Source organism: Daktulosphaira vitifoliae, unplaced genomic scaffold (genome assembly GCF_025091365.1).
Source record: "Daktulosphaira vitifoliae isolate Bord-2020 unplaced genomic scaffold, ASM2509136v1 Scaffold_1, whole genome shotgun sequence".
NCBI classification, from domain to species: Eukaryota; Metazoa; Arthropoda; class Insecta; order Hemiptera; family Phylloxeridae; genus Daktulosphaira; species Daktulosphaira vitifoliae.
The window spans coordinates 85,002,260-85,023,623 of NW_026099572.1; the positions used below are offsets into that span (position 1 = coordinate 85,002,260).

The 21,364-nt window shown below is 26.7% G+C and overlaps 3 protein-coding genes across 4 annotated transcripts in view; 2 read left to right on the plus strand and 1 right to left on the minus strand.

Annotated features, from left to right (window-relative positions):
* LOC126894561 (uncharacterized) overlaps positions 1 to 19,868 on the plus strand; it is a 27,372-nt gene extending 7,504 nt beyond the window's left edge. The window contains exons 2-5 of one of the 2 annotated variants that reach the window (XM_050665672.1): positions 11,410 to 11,584; positions 13,369 to 13,593; positions 13,798 to 13,926; positions 19,636 to 19,868. In XM_050665672.1, the coding sequence (XP_050521629.1) occupies positions 11,410 to 11,584; positions 13,369 to 13,593; positions 13,798 to 13,916 (519 nt within the window). In that variant the 3' untranslated portion in view covers positions 13,917 to 13,926; positions 19,636 to 19,868. Of the gene's footprint in view, positions 1 to 11,409; positions 11,585 to 13,365; positions 13,594 to 13,797; positions 13,927 to 19,635 lie in introns of both variants that reach the window. The other variant, XM_050665671.1, reaches the window with a different exon arrangement.
* Positions 1 to 21,364, plus strand: part of LOC126894563 (uncharacterized) — a 226,991-nt gene that overhangs the window by 139,043 nt on the left and 66,584 nt on the right. The gene's annotated exons all lie outside the window — the stretch shown is intronic.
* Positions 1 to 21,364, minus strand: part of LOC126894565 (uncharacterized) — a 271,452-nt gene that overhangs the window by 91,679 nt on the left and 158,409 nt on the right. The gene's annotated exons all lie outside the window — the stretch shown is intronic.

Below are 21,364 nucleotides of genomic sequence, written 5' to 3' on the forward strand. Positions count from 1 at the left end.
ATTTAAGATATATATATATATATATATATATATATTTAAATCTTTATTATTCTCTCATAGGGCATGTTCCCTTTGCAGGATTTTTTTTTATATTTTCCCCAAAATCTCTCCTAGGTCAGTCACATTTTACAATGATAAGTCATATGAATTATTTTCATATGCAATCTTTTTTTTTTTAAACAAAGTTGTGCTTTTCTTAACTTCACTTGAATTCTTATTTTATTTCATGTTATTATACGGTTTAGTGCGAAGTCCATTCCGGCTTGCCGTTATAATTTAACTTAACTTAATTATTTTGTTTTATTTTTGTTAGTGTGCGGTTTAGTGAGATGCCTATTCCGTCTTACCGTTATCACTTAACCTATATTTTAGTTATGACTGCTTGGTATAGTACGACGTCTATTCCGGCTTACCACAGTTTTTTAACTTAAATTGATCGTTATCGATTTATTATATATTGTAATGTAAACTATTAACTTAATCTGTACAGAAAATATGAGTTTGTTTTATATTTCACTGTTCGGACAGTTTAACTTATATTTTATTCAAGTACATTAGCATTTTAATTTTAAGCACAATCTTTTCTCTTGACCAACAAATTAAAGTCATCTATGTAAAATTATGCTGAGTAATTATCCAACAGTCTGTCGACTTATTTCAGTTTAATTTGTTTTTTTTTTCAATCGTCATTTGATTTGACATGACTAGTCTTGATTTAATTTCTTAGTCACTTTTGAACAAGTAATGAACTGACCTATTTTTAATTTTATTATTTTATTTTGCTCATTTAACTTAATGTTAAATTTTATAAAATCAATATTCTTGCATTATGTATAAGCTCATACATAAACTGATTTTAATATTATAACGATACCCCTATGCTTCAGTCGTTGGACTGGCCAAGCCAATATAATTTTGTTGTTTTAGACTTATATACTTTTTTGTATTTTTCTTTGGTGAAAAATTTGAACATTTGAATTTTATCACGGGTTCAGCTCAAAATTTTTTTTACAAAAAAAAAAATATTTACAAGCTTAAATTTCCAGCTTGAAAGCTGATGAACATTTTGCCGGATAAATCCGAAGACTTTATTTAATCACGTCGTTGTGATCACATTATTTTTACTGACAGCATTATTTTGCCAGTACTCATACTGACATTTTATTTTATGTTATACTCATAGTGCGGTATATGAGGTAAAATTAACTTAAATTTCAAGTTCAATCAGATTATCTGATATTAATTAACTTACCAATATTAACGTCGGGATTTCACTTTATATTAATTTTATTTTTAAGTTTATTGAAAATTGTAATCATATTGAAGCTTACATAATTTTATTATTCAGCTGAATTTGATTGTTTTTTGTTATTAACATAATATTTTTTATTAATATTTAAACCGTCCGTAGTATTTTTCTATTTGCTACTAGTGCGATTAGTAGTTTAACTTACCTTAATTATTTTATTGTTTAACAGTACAATTAATTATTTTAATATCTAATCCGTTTGTGCGACAAACATTAACATACACGTCTGCCGAAAACCGGATTTCATTTTTATTGTTGTCTTGAGTTTTTTTTTTCTTGTTGTTATAATTGATATTTGACAAAATTTCACGTCTTAGTGTTAAATTTTGTTATAAATTTAATTTTTACTTAAGCAGTCAAGCTATTGTGTTTGATTTTTTTTTGTAATTCTGTTTATACTCAAATTCTGTTTGTTTTTCGGTCCCATAGTGAGAATTAATCAAATTATTCATAATTTTGGATTTGAAAGATCTAGTTTTAATATCGAGAAAATTTTATCTACAACACAGGATTTTTCATCAAGTTGTATCATGGCTGAAACAAAAGTACCATCTAATTCTGAACTTTATACATTCATTTTAGACATGCGAAAAGATATTAATAATCTTAATAATTCTCAAAATAAACTGTCAGAGCAAATGGATATTTTATTGAAAGGCATTAGTGAACTAAAATCCAAATGCGAAGAGAATAACCGTCTTATAAGCACTAAAATCGAGTCTGTTAGTTTTGAATGCGACAAGCGGTCAGTATCTACTGATAATCGATTTACTGGACTATATCAAGTTCTAGCTGATACAAAGGACTCTGTTTCAAATATTGACACATGTATAGTAGAATTACAAAATCATCAATCAGCATCTGATATTGTTGTTACCGAATTACGTACCCAAAATGAAGAATTTACTAACAAAGTTGAACACCTCTGTAATGAAATATAAGATATTCACAAATTATCCGTACTTGACGTTCAAAAACAACCATCAAATCCGACCGTTGCTTTTACAACAATTGATCCTGTACTGACATCTACGAAAGTTCAACCACCACTCATTCCATGCACGCCTGACATCAGTCGGTTATCTATATCTATGTTACCTGAAAAATTTCATCAAGTTGTTCCCGAATTTACCGGTTTTATTAATGAAGTACATCCTGAATTATTTTTAAATGAAGTTGACATATATTTTTCTAGTATTCAAGCTACTGAACAGCAAAAAATTAGTTGTGTTCAACGTCGTCTTGTTAAAGTCGCTCGAGTTTGGTTTGACGCTTTATTACCACCCCCTTCTACTTATAATGAATTTAAAGATTTATTTCGTCGGCAATTTTGGTCTGAAACTATACAAAATCGCGTTCATGATGAAATTTTACAACCATATCGTTATACATCCAGCTCTGGCCTATCAACTCATGCCATGCAGTGGATTACAAAAGCTCGTTTTTTAACACCACCTATACCTGCTGAACGTTTAGTCCATGTCATATGTCAACATTACAATGATCATATTTGTACTGCTTTAATCGGTCGTAGTCCAAAAACTACATCTGAACTACTTTCTGTATTGTCTGAGATAGAAAANTACTGCTTTAATCGGTCGTAGTCCAAAAACTACATCTGAACTACTTTCTGTATTGTCTGAGATAGAAAACACACAATCGTTTCACTTGAATTAAAATAATACGAATGACTCTCGTTTATCATCGTTGAATAATAATAGTCGTGAGCGAAATCAAAATTCTCATAGTAATAATCGCAGAGGATATAATCAAAGAAACTATCAAAATCGAAACTTCAATAATCGTTCAAATCAACCAACTACATCTTTTTCGGGAAACGAAAGAGAGAACGACCAGTAATTTTGACGGCTAGTCGTTCTCTCCACCCNTACCAGTAATTTTGACGGCTATTCGTTCTCTCCACCGCTTGCAAAGTTATATTTTGCTTTACTTTTACGTGTATAAAAATTTGAACGACTTGATGCAATACTTTTCAATAAAAACTGTTTGTTACTATAAATAAATGCACTGGACTACAAGGAACTTTCATCAGAAGCAAAAATTTACTTTTCTAAATCAACTTTTCGCGTTGTTTTCAAATCTGTATGTAGACNTTTACAAAAAAAAGTTAAGTACAAAAGTTCTTTAAAAGACAATTTTAATAAAAAAAAATATCTTTTATTTTTTCATTTAAACAAATATTTTTCGAGTTCCATTACATTTAATATGAGTACTAAAATTTATTTTCCATTTTTTACATTTTACGGTTACTTTTTATCATGTTATACTTACATTAGACACAATGTTATAAATGCATATGTAGGTATGTGTGAGATTGTTTATTTATTGTATCATTAAAGTGTAGTGTATATTAAGATACAACCGATATAGTAGGTAATTGATTTGACACTATATTGTTTTAACCCACTTTAACGCTAAATTGTACATTTCCAAACAACAATCATATTATGTCAATTATCACCGGAATTTCTGGTAATCTTTTTCTTTTTCTTTGCCTTAATCCCAACTACTTGGGGTCGGCCACCCTTATCCTAAGCTTCCACTTGACACGATCTCCCACATCTTCTACGCTCACATCAGCTGTCCTCAAATCGCATTCAATACTATACTATACTTTAAACAATCGCAATAACTACTGGTAAATTAGTTGATATATTTTATCAACTCAATTCATGATTGATTAATATTAATAAGAACTTAAAAAGTTTAAATCAATAAGACCAAAAAAGAGGTGGAGGGCTCTTTTTTGGTCTTCCTCTATCTCTTCTTCCTTCAACATTCATTTCTATAACTGTTCTTACAGCTTCCGATTCTTCTCTCCTCATAACATGACTAAACAATCTAAGTCTATTTTCTGTCATCTTATCCACGATTGACGCAACACCTATACTTCCTCTTATATGCTCGTTCCTTATCCTATCTTCTCTAGTCACTCCACTCATCCAACTAAGCATTCTCATCTCTGCTCTACTTTCTTATCAACCGCCCAACACAATGAACCATACATCATAGCTAGCCTCACAATTTCATACTGAATTTATTTCATACTAAATTTAAAAACTATAATTAGTATTTATTCATATATTATATTTTAAAATCAAAGAACTACTAATCAGGATATAATTAAAGAAATAAGAGTTCATGTTGCTTTTAAAATATTTCACCAATTTCTCTAAAGGAAACACTATCTACAGATTTGCATCGAAGCGTTTCTTATGATAGTGATTTTAATCACTGTCAGATATCATCTATACTTGGCCCATCTATGTCTCGTCCACACTGTGCCTCGCCCTCACTGTGCTACCGTTTTTTTTTTATTATTTTTAATTACCCTTATCATGGGATATTGTCGTCAGTGCTTTTAGTGATTTTCAGTTTATTGTAGTAAATTAAACATTAAATGATTATTATTTTATAATAAGATTCATAGCATAAAATTATCAATTTAGCAAGTATATTCATATAAAATAAATAGTGTATATGTTATGATATATAAATAAATTATTTGTTTTATACAAGTAATACAAAATACAAGTTAAAAATGTTTCGTTGATAAATGTAAGATGCGTAATGCAAAATATTGGATATTATGATGATTTTTACAAAAAAGGAACGATTTTAATTTCAATAGGAATTTTTCCAAAACTGATTCCAGTTTAAAAAACGGTAACATCAGTGGGGTCACAACACAATTTGGACGGGCAATAGTTGGGACAAATATAGATGATTTGTAGTTCTTTCATTTATATGTATAATATATGAGTACATTTTTGTTACTTATGAATAAATATACTGGACTACAATGAATTTTCATCAGAGGTCCGAATATACTTTTCTAAACCCATTTTTCACCGATTAAAAATTTACAATTAATCTTTTTTATCGCCACTTTTTGAGATTATTACTAATTAGTAAAAACGATTATTTATATATATATAAAGAATAATAAATAAAAACAAATGAAATTTTTTGTAAGTTTATCTGAAAAACTCAATATTATGCTATAATCACTATTTTTTGTAATTTTTATCACAATGAATAATTTTAATAGAAGTCATAGTAATCATTTCAAATTAACTTTTTGTGTTTAAATTTATTCTGCTATTGAATTATTCAGAACTTAATTAATTTTAATGATTTACTCTAACTAAAAAAACCACATAAAATTTTATTAAAAAAATCTACTCAATTAGGCGTATTCTAAAATTTTTTTGTAATTGTAAGATTCATTGGTAAAATCAGATAAAACGAAAAATCTTTTTTTTAGAAATGATTTATATAGCAACATTTTAACAAAAAATTTAGAATATTATAGACTGTTAGTAACACACACAAATAGAGTTAAAAAATTAAAAAATTACAAAGAAAAATTATTTAATTTTGTAATTGAAACCTATTAATATATCAAATCAAATTCAACAATAAATACTTTACAAATATTAGATATGAATTATTTTAATTGCTTGTATAGAGGAAGCTAGTTAAGCAAATTTTTATTTGATAAATGGGAATTTTTTCAATTTTTGAGATTAATATCTTTAACTTGATACTATTTGAAATCATATAACGTATTGTTGAAAATATTGGTCAAATGAGAGCTTAAAAAAAAGAATGACAGATACAAAAAAAAAGAAACACTTAGTAAAATAATTTTAATATAAATAAGAAATTTCTTCTCGAAAGTGGAAACTACAGTAATGGGGTCCTTGATAATTATTAAATTTATTAAATCTAAATGAGATAAAAATCAAATGAGTTTTTTTTCTAACTCAAAAAATTAAGAAAAAAATGCAAAAAGTTCATTGCTACAGGCGCGTTTGAATATTGTACTCTAAGCGTGAGAGACACGAGTGTTGACGACACGACAACTGTACGACGCTTTCAACAGTCAATAAAAATGGCAATTTATGCTAGTCCGAATTTCAAACCTTTTTTTCTCAACTTAAAAGAAGCAAAAAAATTTGTTATTTATTAGTGGCTGCACTGTTAAGTAGCTTCTAGATAGTAACCCCTTTCTTTAAGATGTTAAAATAATGTAAAAAGAGCACACTCCTATGATTTTATAAAATAAAGTATTTGCTGTTAAACATAACTTGTTCTTATTTAAAATAAGTATAATTAAAATACATAACACAATTAAAATAAGTTTAACTTTATATGATATGTCAATTTGATTTATATAATATTTAAGTATAATACATAAGCTTTAATTTATGATATATACAAAAAAGTCAGTGTTTCCGTAGAATTTTTAAAAGTTAATTTGAAAAAGCTAATTTTTCCTGAAAAATTTAACATTTTGAATCTCACATTTGGGCATGTAAAAGGTCAGATTTACAAAAAAAACCAAATGATAGGTAAATACCTAATATATCTATATATAAAAAATTAATTTTTTTTTATATATTTTTCAAAAAGTAATGGCAGTTTTGGGGAAAAAAATTAAAACATTGCTAATTTTCGAAATTTTTTCAATTTTTTTTATTTAAAACTGCCTAAACTTATTTAAAAATGAATAGATCAATATAATTTTTTTTGTAGATGCTTGATGTCCTTACCTATCATATTGTATGTTTTTTTTAGAAATCTGACACTTTACCTGCCCACAGGAGTGGTATTTAAAATGAAAATATTTCACAAAAATTAACGTTTTCAACTTAACTTTTGAAAGTGTTCCGATAAGTCTGACACTTTTATATCCTAAATTAATGTTAACCCATCAACGCCTGGCGTCCCCATATGGTGACATTCGTATTGCTATTTTTATCGCGCGTTTTATACCTGAATAATTTAATAGGTAAAAGCCGAGTGTAGCCATATGGTGACACTCAATATCTCAGAAATCGTATTTTCAAAAAATTTAAAAATAATTTTTTTTTATTTTTGTGTTGTATATTAATCTGTTTTTAGTAAAAAAAATAGAAAGTTTGAAAAAAAATAATTCTCGGCGTTGATGGGTTAATGTAATGTACTTTATTATGAAAAAAAATTAAATTATTGAATATAAATTTCATACAAAATTTAAAAAAACCCTGCACAGAGGAGTCGCAGCACAGTGGTGATGTGGCATAGTTGGATCAAGTATAATGATATCTGGGCATGATTAAAATCACTATAAAAAAAAAAAACGCGTCAATAGAAATCTTTAGATAGTATTTAATTTAAAAAAAATGGTGGATTATTCAAAAAGCTACATGATGTGTTATTTATTTATTAATATCCTGATAAAGATAAAGTATGTCGAATGAAAAAGGGATATATATATATTATTTCTAATAAAAAAATTATATTAATCCACTCATTTATCAAAAAGTTATATCATTCTAAAGTTAAAAATATAAAAAAGAATTTTTTTAAAAGTCTAACATTTTTTTTTCCATAATAAAGTATATTACATAAGCTTTCATTAAGATATATATATTGGGTAGAGTGTGGCACTTGTGTATGACCGGTTTGAACGTGTTCATGCTACGTGCAGCCGTCGTTACTTCCTCCGCGAGCGACACAAACTTTTTTGTACGTAAATTGTACTACACTAATTGTACTACAATTAGTAATTGCTTACCTTGTAGTCTTTATTGATTTTGTGTCAGTTAGTTTCCGGTCAATAACTTTACCACAGTCTCAATTTTTCTGAAGCCTTTTACTCATACATTATATAATTTTTATAATTAATTGTTTTCCAATTATTATTGATTTTTAATATGTTAAAAGTGATCATTTTTGACCTACATTTTTTTGTCCATTAAAGTGAAAGTTTGTAATGAAGAAAAAAGAATGAATTTATTTCAATAACTTTAGCTCAAATTGTAATCATTAAATAGAAAAAAATGGTATTGTTAAAATTAATATGCATTCAGGAAATTTTTCATTGCATCCATTGTTAAATTCAGGTGAGACTAANATTATTATTTACAGTAAATTTTTCATTGCATCCATTGTTAAATTCAGGTGAGACTAAAAATCTTTTTAGCTTCGATGCGAAGCTGAATAGGTATTAATTTTACTATGATGCGTTTTTTTTTTTATTTTTTGTTATTTTCTTTTTTTGTGTCTGTTACCACTTTTTCTCAGCTCTCACCGAACAGATATCTTTCAACGATACGTCAAAATATCACAAATCGTAACTAGTCGAAGATATTACCCTTAGAAATTTAAAAAAATTCCCTCGTCCCCCGTAAATGGGGAAAACATCCAAAAAATTACAAATTAAAAAATGGCTAATTTTATTTACTAAAAACTGCCGTAACGTATTCAAAAATGAACATATTAATATAATTTTTTTTTATAGATGCTTGATGTCTTTACTTCTCATTTAATATATTTTTTTTGTAAATTTGACTCTTCACCTGCCCACAGGGGGGGATTTAATATGACATCTTTTTCACAAAAAATTTACTTTTCAACTTAACTTTTGAAAATGTTCCGGAAGGTCTGATACTTTTATATATATCTTAAATTAAAGCTAATGTAATGTACTTAATTATGAAAAAAAAAAAATTTGACCTCTAGTCTTGTCTTCGTGGTGAAAATGGCTACCAAATGCTATTTTTGTGTGAAAATTCTCGATTTTATTTTTTACATTTTTAGATTTATAATGCTATAACTATTGAAAAGTGTATGGATCAACACAATTTTTTTATGAAAAATAATATTTTTTAATTATCTCTTTTTCATTTGGGATATTTATAAGGAACTAGCAAATCACGTAGCTTTTGGAATAATCCACAATTTTTTTAAAATTAAACGCTATCTAAAGATTTGCATCGAAGCGTTTTATTTTGATAGTGATTTTAATCACTGTCAGATATCATTATACTTGATCCAACTATGCCAAGTCACCACTGTGCAGCGACCCCCTTTTGATGGGTTTTTTTTTTTTAGATTTATGATTTACATGTTACGAAAAAATTTGGAATGTTTTAGATTGGTGGTAGCACACACACAAAGGCGTAAAGCATTTGAGTAAATGTATTTGAATAAAAGTATTCAAATACTTTCATTGGTATTGAATAGTATTTTTAAATATATTTAATAAAAAGTATATGAGTAGTATTTTAAATACAATTATTTAGTATTTAATACTGTTTAATATTCAGTACTATTAATATACTTTTTTTTTTTAATTTGATAATCGTAACACAGCAAGCAAATTAAACTCAGTCAAAATGAAAATTGAGAATAATTCTCTATTATTTTATATGTTACATTATAGTATAATGTAATTATTGTGCTTATCTAAATGCTATTATGTATACATCTAATTTTAATACATCAGTTGAACCTACAATAGCCTAATGCAGGTTCAAATGATTTACTCTATTGTCAATAAGACATACTTTACAGGTTTTTACACGTGTACTAATATTTATTTTTTTCACTGATTAGTCTCCAATAATTAATTTTATTTACCTCTAACAAAAAATATCGAAAATTATAAATGAGTTCTCTTAATTTAAGGGTACTCAATATTTGACTCAAATTACCCTCTTGGTAATTATTTAGGTGGAACCTTTTGTTCTTGTCAAAATAAAAACATTATTATTATTTTTTAATTGTATTCTTAGTATTTGAAATACTTTTGTAAAGTAATTGAGTATTACTCAAATACTTTTGTATGAAAAGTATTCAAATAGTATTTTAAATACATTTTTTTTTAAATATTTGAATATTATTTAAAATACTTTTTAAAAGTATTTTTTACAACTATGCACACACATATAGAGTAAAAAGAATAATAAATTTCAAAGTAAAATAATATAAGATCAAATCTAATTCGACAATATACTCTAAGAATATTATAAATTAATAATTTTAATTGTTTGTATGGATAAAGCTGGATAAGTTGCTTGTTATTTGATTAAGGATTTTTTTTTCAACTTTTGAGGGTAATATCTTCAATAAAATACGAATTTAAATCATTTGACGTATCGTTGAAAAAAAGTAGGTTAATTGGGGGTTGGAAAAATAAATTACGGCCTTAAAAAAAACAAATAGTAAAATAATAGTAACATGAATAAAAAATTTCTACTCACGAGTGGAGACTATAGAGATGGGATCCAGTATTTCCGGAACATTTTCAAAAATTAAGTTAAAAAAGTTAGTTTTTGTGAAAAAGATGTTATTTGATATCCTCCCCAGTGAGCAGGTTAAGTATTAGATTTTCAAAAAAATGATATCAAATGAAAGGGAAATATCTAAGGTTATAGTATAAAAAAAAAATTATGTTGATTTGTCAATTTTTGAAAAAGTTATGGAAGAAAAAAAGTGAAAAAAAATGACAAAATTTACCGATTTTTAAATTTGCAACAATTTGGAGATTTCCCTCATTTGCGGGGAACGAGGGAATTTTTTTTCAATTTTTAAGGGTAATGTCTTCAACTAGATAGGATTTGTGATATTTTGACGTATTGTTGAAAGAAATCGGTGCAGTGAGAGCTGAAAAAAAGTGGCGACATAAAAAAAAAAAAAAAACATGGTGGTAATTTTAATACTTTTTCAGATTCGAATCGAATCTAAAATAACACATCTAGTAAAACCAATACCTTCTCAGCTTCGAATCGAAGCTAAAAGTACAATGCTATTATTTTTTGAGGATTTACTCCATTTACGTAAATGAGAAAATTTTTTTTTAATTATTAAGGTTTATATCTTTGTCTAGATGTAATTTGTGAGAAGTAAGTGCCCCATTAATGCCCCCCTCATTTACAAAAAAATTTATATGTATAAGATTTAAGTGTTAATTATAAATATTCTCTTTTTTTATTTTTTTTTTATATATTTTCCTATAAAAATTACAATAAAATTATTGAATATCATACTATATTTTATAACTATAAATATTATTTATGTAATTAATGTAATTAATAAATCATAAAAGTTTTTATCGGGATACGTTTAAGGAAATAAGAGTTGATTTACTTTTCGGATAATACAACAATTCTTTCTAAAAAATTAACACTATCTACAAATTTGCATTGATGTGTTTTTGATGATAAAGATTTTAATGAGTGTTTATCTAAAAATTTAGTCATTTTAATATTAAATCTTAATTCTCATAAATCAATTGTTTAATTTAGAACTCAAAATTGAATGATATATTTGAGAATCAATTAAAACGTATTTTTCAAAATAATAAACGCCATGATGAAGGTATCGACTTTGTTCGATTTAAAAACCTTTTGCTTAATTATAAACTTTTACACGTGTATAATGATAATGAAATTGAACGTTTATTCACCAATGAAGTTGAAAGTAAGTAAAAATCTAATTATGAAAATAAGATTACATTTATTTTCAACAAGTACTATTATAACTGATAAATTAAATATATTTGCATATCTTTTAGTTGTATCGTTCAAAGTAATAGGTACAATAACATTTTGTTTTGAGACAATGATTAAAGTAGGAGAAATTAGAATGGGGGACTATAGTTCCTAAAAAATGAGGAGCGTTCCTGAGCAACAACGAATTGTCTGTCCCTAGAGGTTAAAAATTATATTGATCATAATAAGAAAATATACATAATTAATTAAAAAAAAATATCTGAAGGACCTATAATACATTAGAACCTAACTATAATTTTTGTTATTTCATTAAAATTCAACTAGAAATGAATATTATACAAAACATTACATAGTCAGAATCAAATTTTTAATTTATTAAGGAAATAAATGCAAAATTGTATTTTTTTTAAATATTTTTACTATAACAGAATCAAGTTGAGAAAAAAATATTAACAGTAAACAATTTAGGTAGGTATCTTCTTATAAAAATATAAAATGTCAAATATAGTAATATACTTTATAAAATACTCAGCAAACTAAAATTATATCAGTAACCGTTGTAGATTATATTAATATAACAAATGTTATATCACCTTAAATTTTTTTTTCTATCACTTTGTAACCCTTAATGTAATAAATATTTTGGTATCATGTATAGTCATAAATTAATAACATGAATTCTTAAGCTTAAATTAAAGAATTGATTAATTAAACTTTTGAACAATACAAAAACTAACAAATCACAAAAATTATATCATGGTTGGTCTTTCTCCAAATACTTATATTACTATGGTCGCATCATAAAATTCTTTTCATCTCATAATTTAAGTTCTTCTACAATTATTTTCTTTTAACAGTTTTGAAATTTTGATCATTCGAATAAATTTCTTATATTTACGATTTCCACTCTTCAGTGCTAAAAATTAGAGAGTCCCTCCATTATTTTTGGACTCGACCTAAAAGGGAAGGCTACATTGTACTCCAAATAAGAAGGGGGACTCCGCCCCCTTTCATCCTCCCACACTTTAACTAATGATTTGAGATTAAAATATGAGATTATATCTCGCAATGTTTACGGTTTAAAGCTGATAAATACAAACCTATATTTATGAATATTAAAGAACTATAATATATAGATTCGTATTTTGAATATTCATAAGAAGGTGTACCTATTTTTTCTTACCCCCTCTTATTTCTTTATGTTATGGTTTTCATCAAATAAACAACAATAATTTAATATAGATTAAATTTATATGTTAAACTTTATAAGCTTATATCTAATAAATTAATAAAGTATTATTAAAAATTCAAATGCCATTTAATATTAAATTCGAAATATCTGTTCCCATTTAAAAAATCAAAGTTAACACTCTTATAAGGCATAAGGGATGAACTTAAAAAGTATCACATAGTTAATAATTTAAGAATAATATGTAACTAAATATAAAAAAAAATGTTAAAATTATATTTATTCTATAAGTTATTGAATGGGTTATAATAATGAAATCACTCTGTATTTAAAATTTAATCAATATAATAATTTAAGCATCTTAGAAAGTATTATTCGATTTTCAAGTAATAAAAAAAACTATTTCTGGTATAAATTATTATTTATAATATTATAATAAATTAATTATATTAAGTGATATTATAATGTCGGTTAGTGATTATTACTAATAAAAGTATTAATATTACCACCCTACTTTTAAATAAAAATTAATTAATAAAACATCATTTTTACTTCAAAAGTAGACAAATTAATGAACGAGCAACAATTTTTAAATCAAGCTATAAATGTTGTAAAAAGAATTGAGACTCTAATAGAAAATTTGTATAATACATCTCTCATCCATGATAAGATGACTATAACAGAATTAAAAATAGCTTTATTCAGGGCTAATTATTCTATCTCGGATGCTAGAGCTATTCAATTAATAAATATTGAAAGGGCAAACGCACAAGATATCAGCGCTATAGGTAATATAAATAATACGTAAAATTTTTTAGACTTTTAGACTTTATACAACCCATCTAAGGCCAATTTGATATATTTCAAAATGTTTCCATAAATCCAAGATAAAAAGTTATTTTATCTTGTTGATTTATTCCAATATTAAATAAAAAAACTGACATCTAGATACTTTTAACGAGTTAATAATATTTTTGTTTATTTTTTTATAGCATTCAGAAATATATTCGCAAAATTATATGTCCATAGTATTCATAGTATTCGGGAAAATCAAGAGATAACATCATTAAAGGAATCATTTCCATTATATAGATCATTAGATCCCAGGTGAAGCTGAGAAGGTATTAATTTTACTATATCGTGTTTTTTCTTTTTTATGTCTGTTACCAATTTTTCTCAACATTCACCAGACCGATTTCTTTCAACCATATATCAAAAGATCAAAAATCAAATCTTATTGAAGACATTGTTCTAAAAAATTGAAAAAATTTCTCTTGTTTCCTAGAAAAAGGTGGAAATTCCCCAAAAAATTACTTTTTTTAAAAACGATCAATTTACACGTTATTTATACTTTATTTTCTTAAAACTGCCATAACTTGTTAAAAAATAAACAAATTTAAATAGTTTTTTTTTTTGTAAGTACCTCAGGTATTTACCTATCATTTGATAGATTTTTGTGAACATTTAATCCTTTACCTGCCGACAGAGACTGATTCAAAGTAACAACTTATTCCAAGATAATAATTTTTTCAACTTAATTTTTGAAAATGTTCCGGAAATACTATATCCGTTAAAAAAATGTTAAATTAAAGCTTATTTTACGTACTATTAGTTAAAAAATATTTATATCTGACTACTTATCTTCTATGTACCAATAGCCATTGAAGTTGAACAAAAATTGTAGTTAATTTTACTTTTATATTAATCCTCTAATTTATAATAAATATAGTTTTAAAAAACTAAAAAACACGCTTTTAAAGCACATCGAACTAAAAAGTTCAAGATAATTTTTAAAATAAGCTTAAACAATAAAGAACGAAAAATATTAGTATTATTGTTATAAAAGCGTCGGGTGCTCAATATACGAAAAATATGGCATAAAGCATCCACGCTTTTTTTCACAATAATACTAGTATTTTTCGTTCATTATTTTTTTAAGTTAATTTTAAAAATTATTTTTAACTTTTAAGTTCGATGTGCTTTAAAAGCGTGTTTTTTAGTTTTTTTATAGTATATTTATTTTTCACTTTTTAGTTTCATGTTATGATAGTAGTTACTATCAATATCATGGTTGTAACGGGTAAAGGGGAATCAGAGTTCGATTCCGGAGAGGGAGTCTGAAAAACGGCTACCACATCCAAGAAAAGCAGCAGGCGCGCAACGTGGAAGTAGTGACGAAAAATGACGATACGGGAATGATTCCCCGTAATCAGAATGAATATACTTTATACCTCTAAATGAGAATAAAGCGTGTCAATATATAAATTTTAATAGTAATTAGAATATATATATACATGTAAAGCGACTTAATTACGTAAACGTATCATGCACGAGGTATAGCCATGTTTTGTAGCGGGGGGGACGTATACACGAGGTATATACGGCGGCAGCGGCGTCGGTTGTAGGGATATACAAATGAATATTAACATATACGTATATACATTAAATATTAATATATATATATATATATATTAATATTAGCGGCGGCAGCAGGAATATACAATCTTCGCATAATATCGCGGCACTTTCGATGGCGTCGACGATGCGATGTCCGGCGTGATCCTCGGGCGTCAAAAGGTTAGCAGCGTTGATGGCGACGGTACAGGAGTGCGGATCAGTTCGTTGACGTTTTCACTTTGACAACGGTAAGAAGACTACGGTATAATTTACGGCNCGTCGACGTTGTCAATTTGACAACGGTAAGAAGACTACGGTATCATTAGTGGCGGGACGTCGTTGGTCGTGCGGCACTTGCTGAACTTTGCACCGCGGCGTATTACGCGCGGTGTTGGTCAGTCAAATACTCATAAAATAGAGTGACGGCTGATAAAGGTGGCACGAGTCGTGGGGCATAATTGATGACACGCACGCGTATATAGGTACGAGAACCAAAAATAAAAACATTATACAGGAAAATATTGTTGGCGGCCATTGGTGAGCGGGGTGGGATGAAAGCGTTATGACAGTCTTGTCTCAAGGTCATAGTCGACGGTATACGCGACATAATAACACGTGCCGCGTGGAGTTACAAACTTAGAACAAACAAACATACATGTGAAACTAATATAAGCGTGTTAAAATTAAATACTATCTATAAATTGACATCGGAGTGTTTTTTATGATGGTGATTTTAATCGCTGTCAAATATCATCTAAACTTAAAATAATTTTTGTCTTTTTTTTCTCTATGGTGTTGAGAGTAGACTTCAAATAAGTTACACGACACAAGGTTGGTTTTCCAGGTGGCGTCGAGCCGTTTAATTAAAAAGAAAACAGCAATACAAGAGTAATAGGCGAACAAAAAATAATAATACTGAAAAATGAATTGGTGACAGATATCCGTAATGTTCGACAGTGCGGTGGCGTTCGGTAAGGTGGACAGCGAAACCAACGATATAGGTGTCACGAAGATGACTGACTGGACGTATTATTACGGTGGAGTATTCGACGCTAGGCATTTGTTGGACTTTACATTACAACGATAACGCGAGTGTGTAACGGTACAGTTTACAGTGTTGCGGTGGCTGTGAAGGAGTTGATACGACCGCGGGGTGTCAAACGGGTGACAACGCCGTGGCCGTGTCAATGGTTAAACTAGTCAATTAAAATATAGAAAGAATGGTTACATTTGTATTGATAATAAATTGAATTAGTTTGTAAGATACTAAATTTTTTACTGTAAATTAGTGTTCCCGAAGTAGCCAAGAAAGGTATTCCTTTTCTAATAAATATTTTATACCATTGGTTAAAAAAAAAAAATTGATGAACAAAAAAAAAGATTATCGTTATAATTGAAACGTTACAAATAACATAAAAATTCGAATTATTTGGCCACCATGTATAAAATTTGTAACTTTTCATGGCGCTGTGAATAATATGAACGACGGTCACCAACTCACTGAGCTAAACAATATATTATCGGATCACAGTAGGATTTAAAAATAAATAACATATTGAACATTGAAATCAATTTATTATTTTGCAAAAAAACAGAAGACAACAGAAAAAATAAATGTTGTCCAATTTTAAAGTCATCATATTAAACCAAACTACTATTAATAATGATCATTAAAATGAAAATATTTTTTATATTCGAGCAGGTCATAATACTATTAAATCCCGATATAATTATAGTCTTAAAATTAACTAAAGCTGTATTTGATGTATTTTGAATCGTTGATAGTTGATGTACACCACAATCTCGTGACAGCTGTCACATAATCATGATGATTAGGAATGACCATAGACAAGTCTGTTGTTCGTACGTTATAAAATAGGGCACGTTGATTTTTTAAAGGAAAAAAAATACAAGATACACGGGTCTATTAAAGATGTAACACGCAAAAAAAAATTAACATGAGGCAAAAAGCCGAATGGTCAATAAACCTCATCCACAAATTAAAGTAACAATGAGAAAGAAAAAATAATAATAAGGATAAACAAAGTAAATCAGTTTTTTTTATTAATCTTGTTTAGCTTAAAAAAATTTCTCAAAAAGAAAAAATTAATTTTAATAAATTCTAAACGATATACCACTATTTAAAGTTTAGGGGATTCAACAAATAAAGCAGTAGTTGGATAAATACAGTAACATTGTAAAAACCAAACCCAACCCCAAAAAATACACATTTTTGCAACACTCACAACAAAACAAAAAATTCCAGCTACGGACGAAAATTAGCGTTCCAGTTCCGACGATGGATTATTTCCGACCAAATCCTCTGACGTTTGACCCGGCGGTCCGATGGCTACACATGGCTAGCCTTAGGAGTAGGGGTCAACAAATTTTACTACCCAGTGTCGGAAATTATTAAGAGCAATTTGAATTAGAATATATCATAAGGTGACAATGTAGGAGGTTAGCAGTGCAAATGACGTTCAAGGTAGGAAAGGAACGGGGTGAGTGTACACACAAATATCGTTCACAAACTGGTCTGAAGTAGTACACAAGTGATCTCGCATACGCACAAATAAAAAACATACTTTATTGTGATTATTTGAATGATAAACGCCGTCGTAGCTCACATTCGGCTCAATCAAAATGAAGAGGTACCTTTTGTCACGCTAAAATGTCACTAAGAATTGTAACAATTTTTAAGATCAGTGAACCACAATGGGAAGAGAGCACTATTGCCATACTAAATATAGACAATTTACAATATATAACAATTTAAAAAACTTTCAATTCCATTAAATTCAAATACACCACATTGTAACTCCGATGATTGAAGTCAAGTACTTTCACAAAATCAACTGTAAATGTGACCCGAAAAATAGATCAATTGAGTAAAACTTAAAGTAGCCAAAACATGTTTAAGTATGGAACACAAGACATCTAAGAACGATAATAACTTCTAATGACCATCAATCTTCTAAAAATATGTCAAAATGAAATATTCTGACATTTAATCTGATGCAAAATAGAAATATGGTTTTTCAAATAAACGCACAACTATTATTGGAAATGACTTCGTCCAGAAAAAAAAGGAAAACGAATTAATTCTCACTGTGCTCTTATTAGTAGCGAGTAACCAGTAAACTATTGTGATTTGACGGTTTTACAAAAGTTTTCAAAAATAATTTTAAAAAATTTAAAAAAAGATACATATATCATATAAAAAAAACTTGAAATTGGATTCTTTAAGGATTCTGCAGAGAAATGTGTATAATAAAAATAATATAAATATTTCTTTACTTCGTTAACTTTGTGGCAAACGTGTAACAAAATTGAAGAGGTTGATGCAATAACCAGTTTATTTCAACTATTCAAAAAATAATTTGTTGTTAATTATGAATAAATACCCAGGGTATTTAATCGAAATTCAATAAGAAATTTTCATTAGAGATAAATATAATTTTATAAACCAATTTGATTTCAAATGTGCTATTAGACTTTTTGTATTAGCTCTAATTTTTCATATATTTGCTCATTATTAAAAAAACGAATTTTTACATATAAAGAAAGAATTAAAAAACAAAAAAAAAATTATTTTTTCAAAGTTATAATACAATAATATACATTTCGATTATTTATTTGTTAAAAATAATCTGTGCAAAATTTCGATTCAAAATATCATATTTAACCTATTTGAGTAATCTTTTTGAGTTTATTAAAATATTTGAGCTGCATACACAAAACAATATTATAACTGTTTATAAACGATTTTCTGCATATTTTAACATAAAAATTAGTCATATACTACTATAATTTGTGGAAATGTTTAATTAAAAAAAAAAATACTTTAAATAAAGTATTTTTTTACTTTGACTTCTAATTTCTCATAATGGAGGATCAGTCGCTGGGACAAATTTTTTTTAATCTTAAAGTATATTTCAAAATCTTTAATTTTGTATAGGTTTAATGTATAGAGTCGTTTCAAAATATTTCCAAATATTGTATAGGAAAATAATAATTTAAACATACATGGGTGATTTTATTTTCAATCCATTCCTGTATTTAGGTTTTTTATTAAATTGCATAAAAGAATATCCAAAGTAAGAATTTTTGATCTAGTTTATTATATTAAATTAAAAAATGTCGAAATTTAACCATAAAAATTGTAATTTTTTGGACGATTTCTTTAATTTACGAGGAACAAGTGAATTTTTAATATAAATAAATCAACAATGAATAAGTAAAAAACTTTATTAATACAAATACATAAGCATACACATTTCAACATGTACAGACTGTTTACACTATTCTAAATAGTTTAAACATTTTTTTTTTTTATTATAGTTTTTAATTTAATTTTTAATTAATATCTAAAAGACATCTATAGTCATTTCATATACTAAGTAATTTTTAATTGACAATTTTTTTTATTTTAGAATAGAAGCTCCATCCTTATGCGTTCACGCTTAATTCAAGTACTAAATGTTAATTAATAAAATAAAATGCACCGAATATACTATACTTACAAAAATGAAAAATATGATAGTTTTAACATTTTCTCCTGATATTAATCTAAAATAAAATGTAAAAATAAATTAAATAACTTCACTTAATTGTAATTAACTATGATTGATGATAAATAAACGCATACAATATTTTCTTTAATTAACATACTTTTGAAATTATTTTATTTTTAATTAAAATAATGAATTTTCTATTTAAGAACAACAAATTTAAATTTCTTATTACGCATTAAAATATAAGTCTTACAGTTAAAATTATATTAATATTTAAAAAAATTGTTATTATTTTATATAATATAAAATTTTATATACGTTAATATGACTGGGCGAATATTTTTTGACAAAACATTGTTGTAGAAACATATTTTCATAAATTTACATGTGAACCTATAAATCACAAGATATAAATGATCATATAGTGTATTAAAGCTTTTTGAAAACGCATATAAGGTATAGTGGAAAATCCTGTTAATTTTTATTGGTTAATTGTTTTGTGAAATAAAAATAAAAATTTATTACTATGGTTTTACTATGATGTGTTTTTTTTTCTTTTGTTTCTGTTACCACTTTTTCTCAGCTCTCACCGAACCGATTTCTTTCAACGATACATCAAAAGATCACAAATCGTATCTAGTCGAAGACATTACCCTTAAAAATTGAAAAAATTTCCTTCGTTTCCGTAAATGGGGGAAACCTCCAAAAAAATTACGAATTTAAAAATCGCTAATTTTTTCAATTTTTTCAATTTTTTTTACTTAAAAGTGCCATAACTTTTTCAAAAATAAACAAATCAATATAATTTTTTTTTTCTATAGATGCTTGATGTCTTTACCTAATATTTGGTATATTTTTTTTATAAATTTAACTCTTTAACCGGGCCAAAGTGGGAGACTCAAAATGACAAGTTTTTCACAAAAAATCAACTTTTTCAACTAAACTTTTGAAAGTGTTCCGGAAATACTGAAAATTTTATATATATCTTAAATTGAAGCTTATGTATTATACTTAAATATTAAAAAAAAAATTCGGACTTTATTTTGTCTTCATGGTGAAAATAGCTACCGTATTCAAAAATTTGCTATTATTGTGTTAAATTTCTGGGTTTTGTATTTTATTTTATTATAAGGGGATTACACTGATTTTCATAAATATTATATTAATCTAATTGACATAGTATAAAAAATTAAACATATCTAAATTTTTTGTTTCTTTGAAGTCAAGAAAAATAACTCTCAATGATACGTAAAATATCACAAATCGTATATAGTCAAAGACATTATCCTCAAAAATTGAAAAAAATTTCCCTCGTTCCCTATAACGTAAATTTTATACTTTATTTTGTCTTCACGGTCAAAATGGCTATCAAATGATATTTTTGTGTAAAAATTTTCGATTTTATTTTTTATATTTTTAACTTTAATATGCTATAACTTATTGAAAAGTTCATGGATCAATACAATTTTTTTATAAAAATTAATATTTATATACTTCTTTCATTCGACATACTTTTTTTTTAAATCGGACCATTTCCTTTAATACAGAGGTGGTTCAAAACATAAAAATGCATATAGAAAGTAGAACTTTTTCAACTTAATTTTTGAAAGTGTTCCAGAAATACTGAAACTTTTATATACCCAAAGAA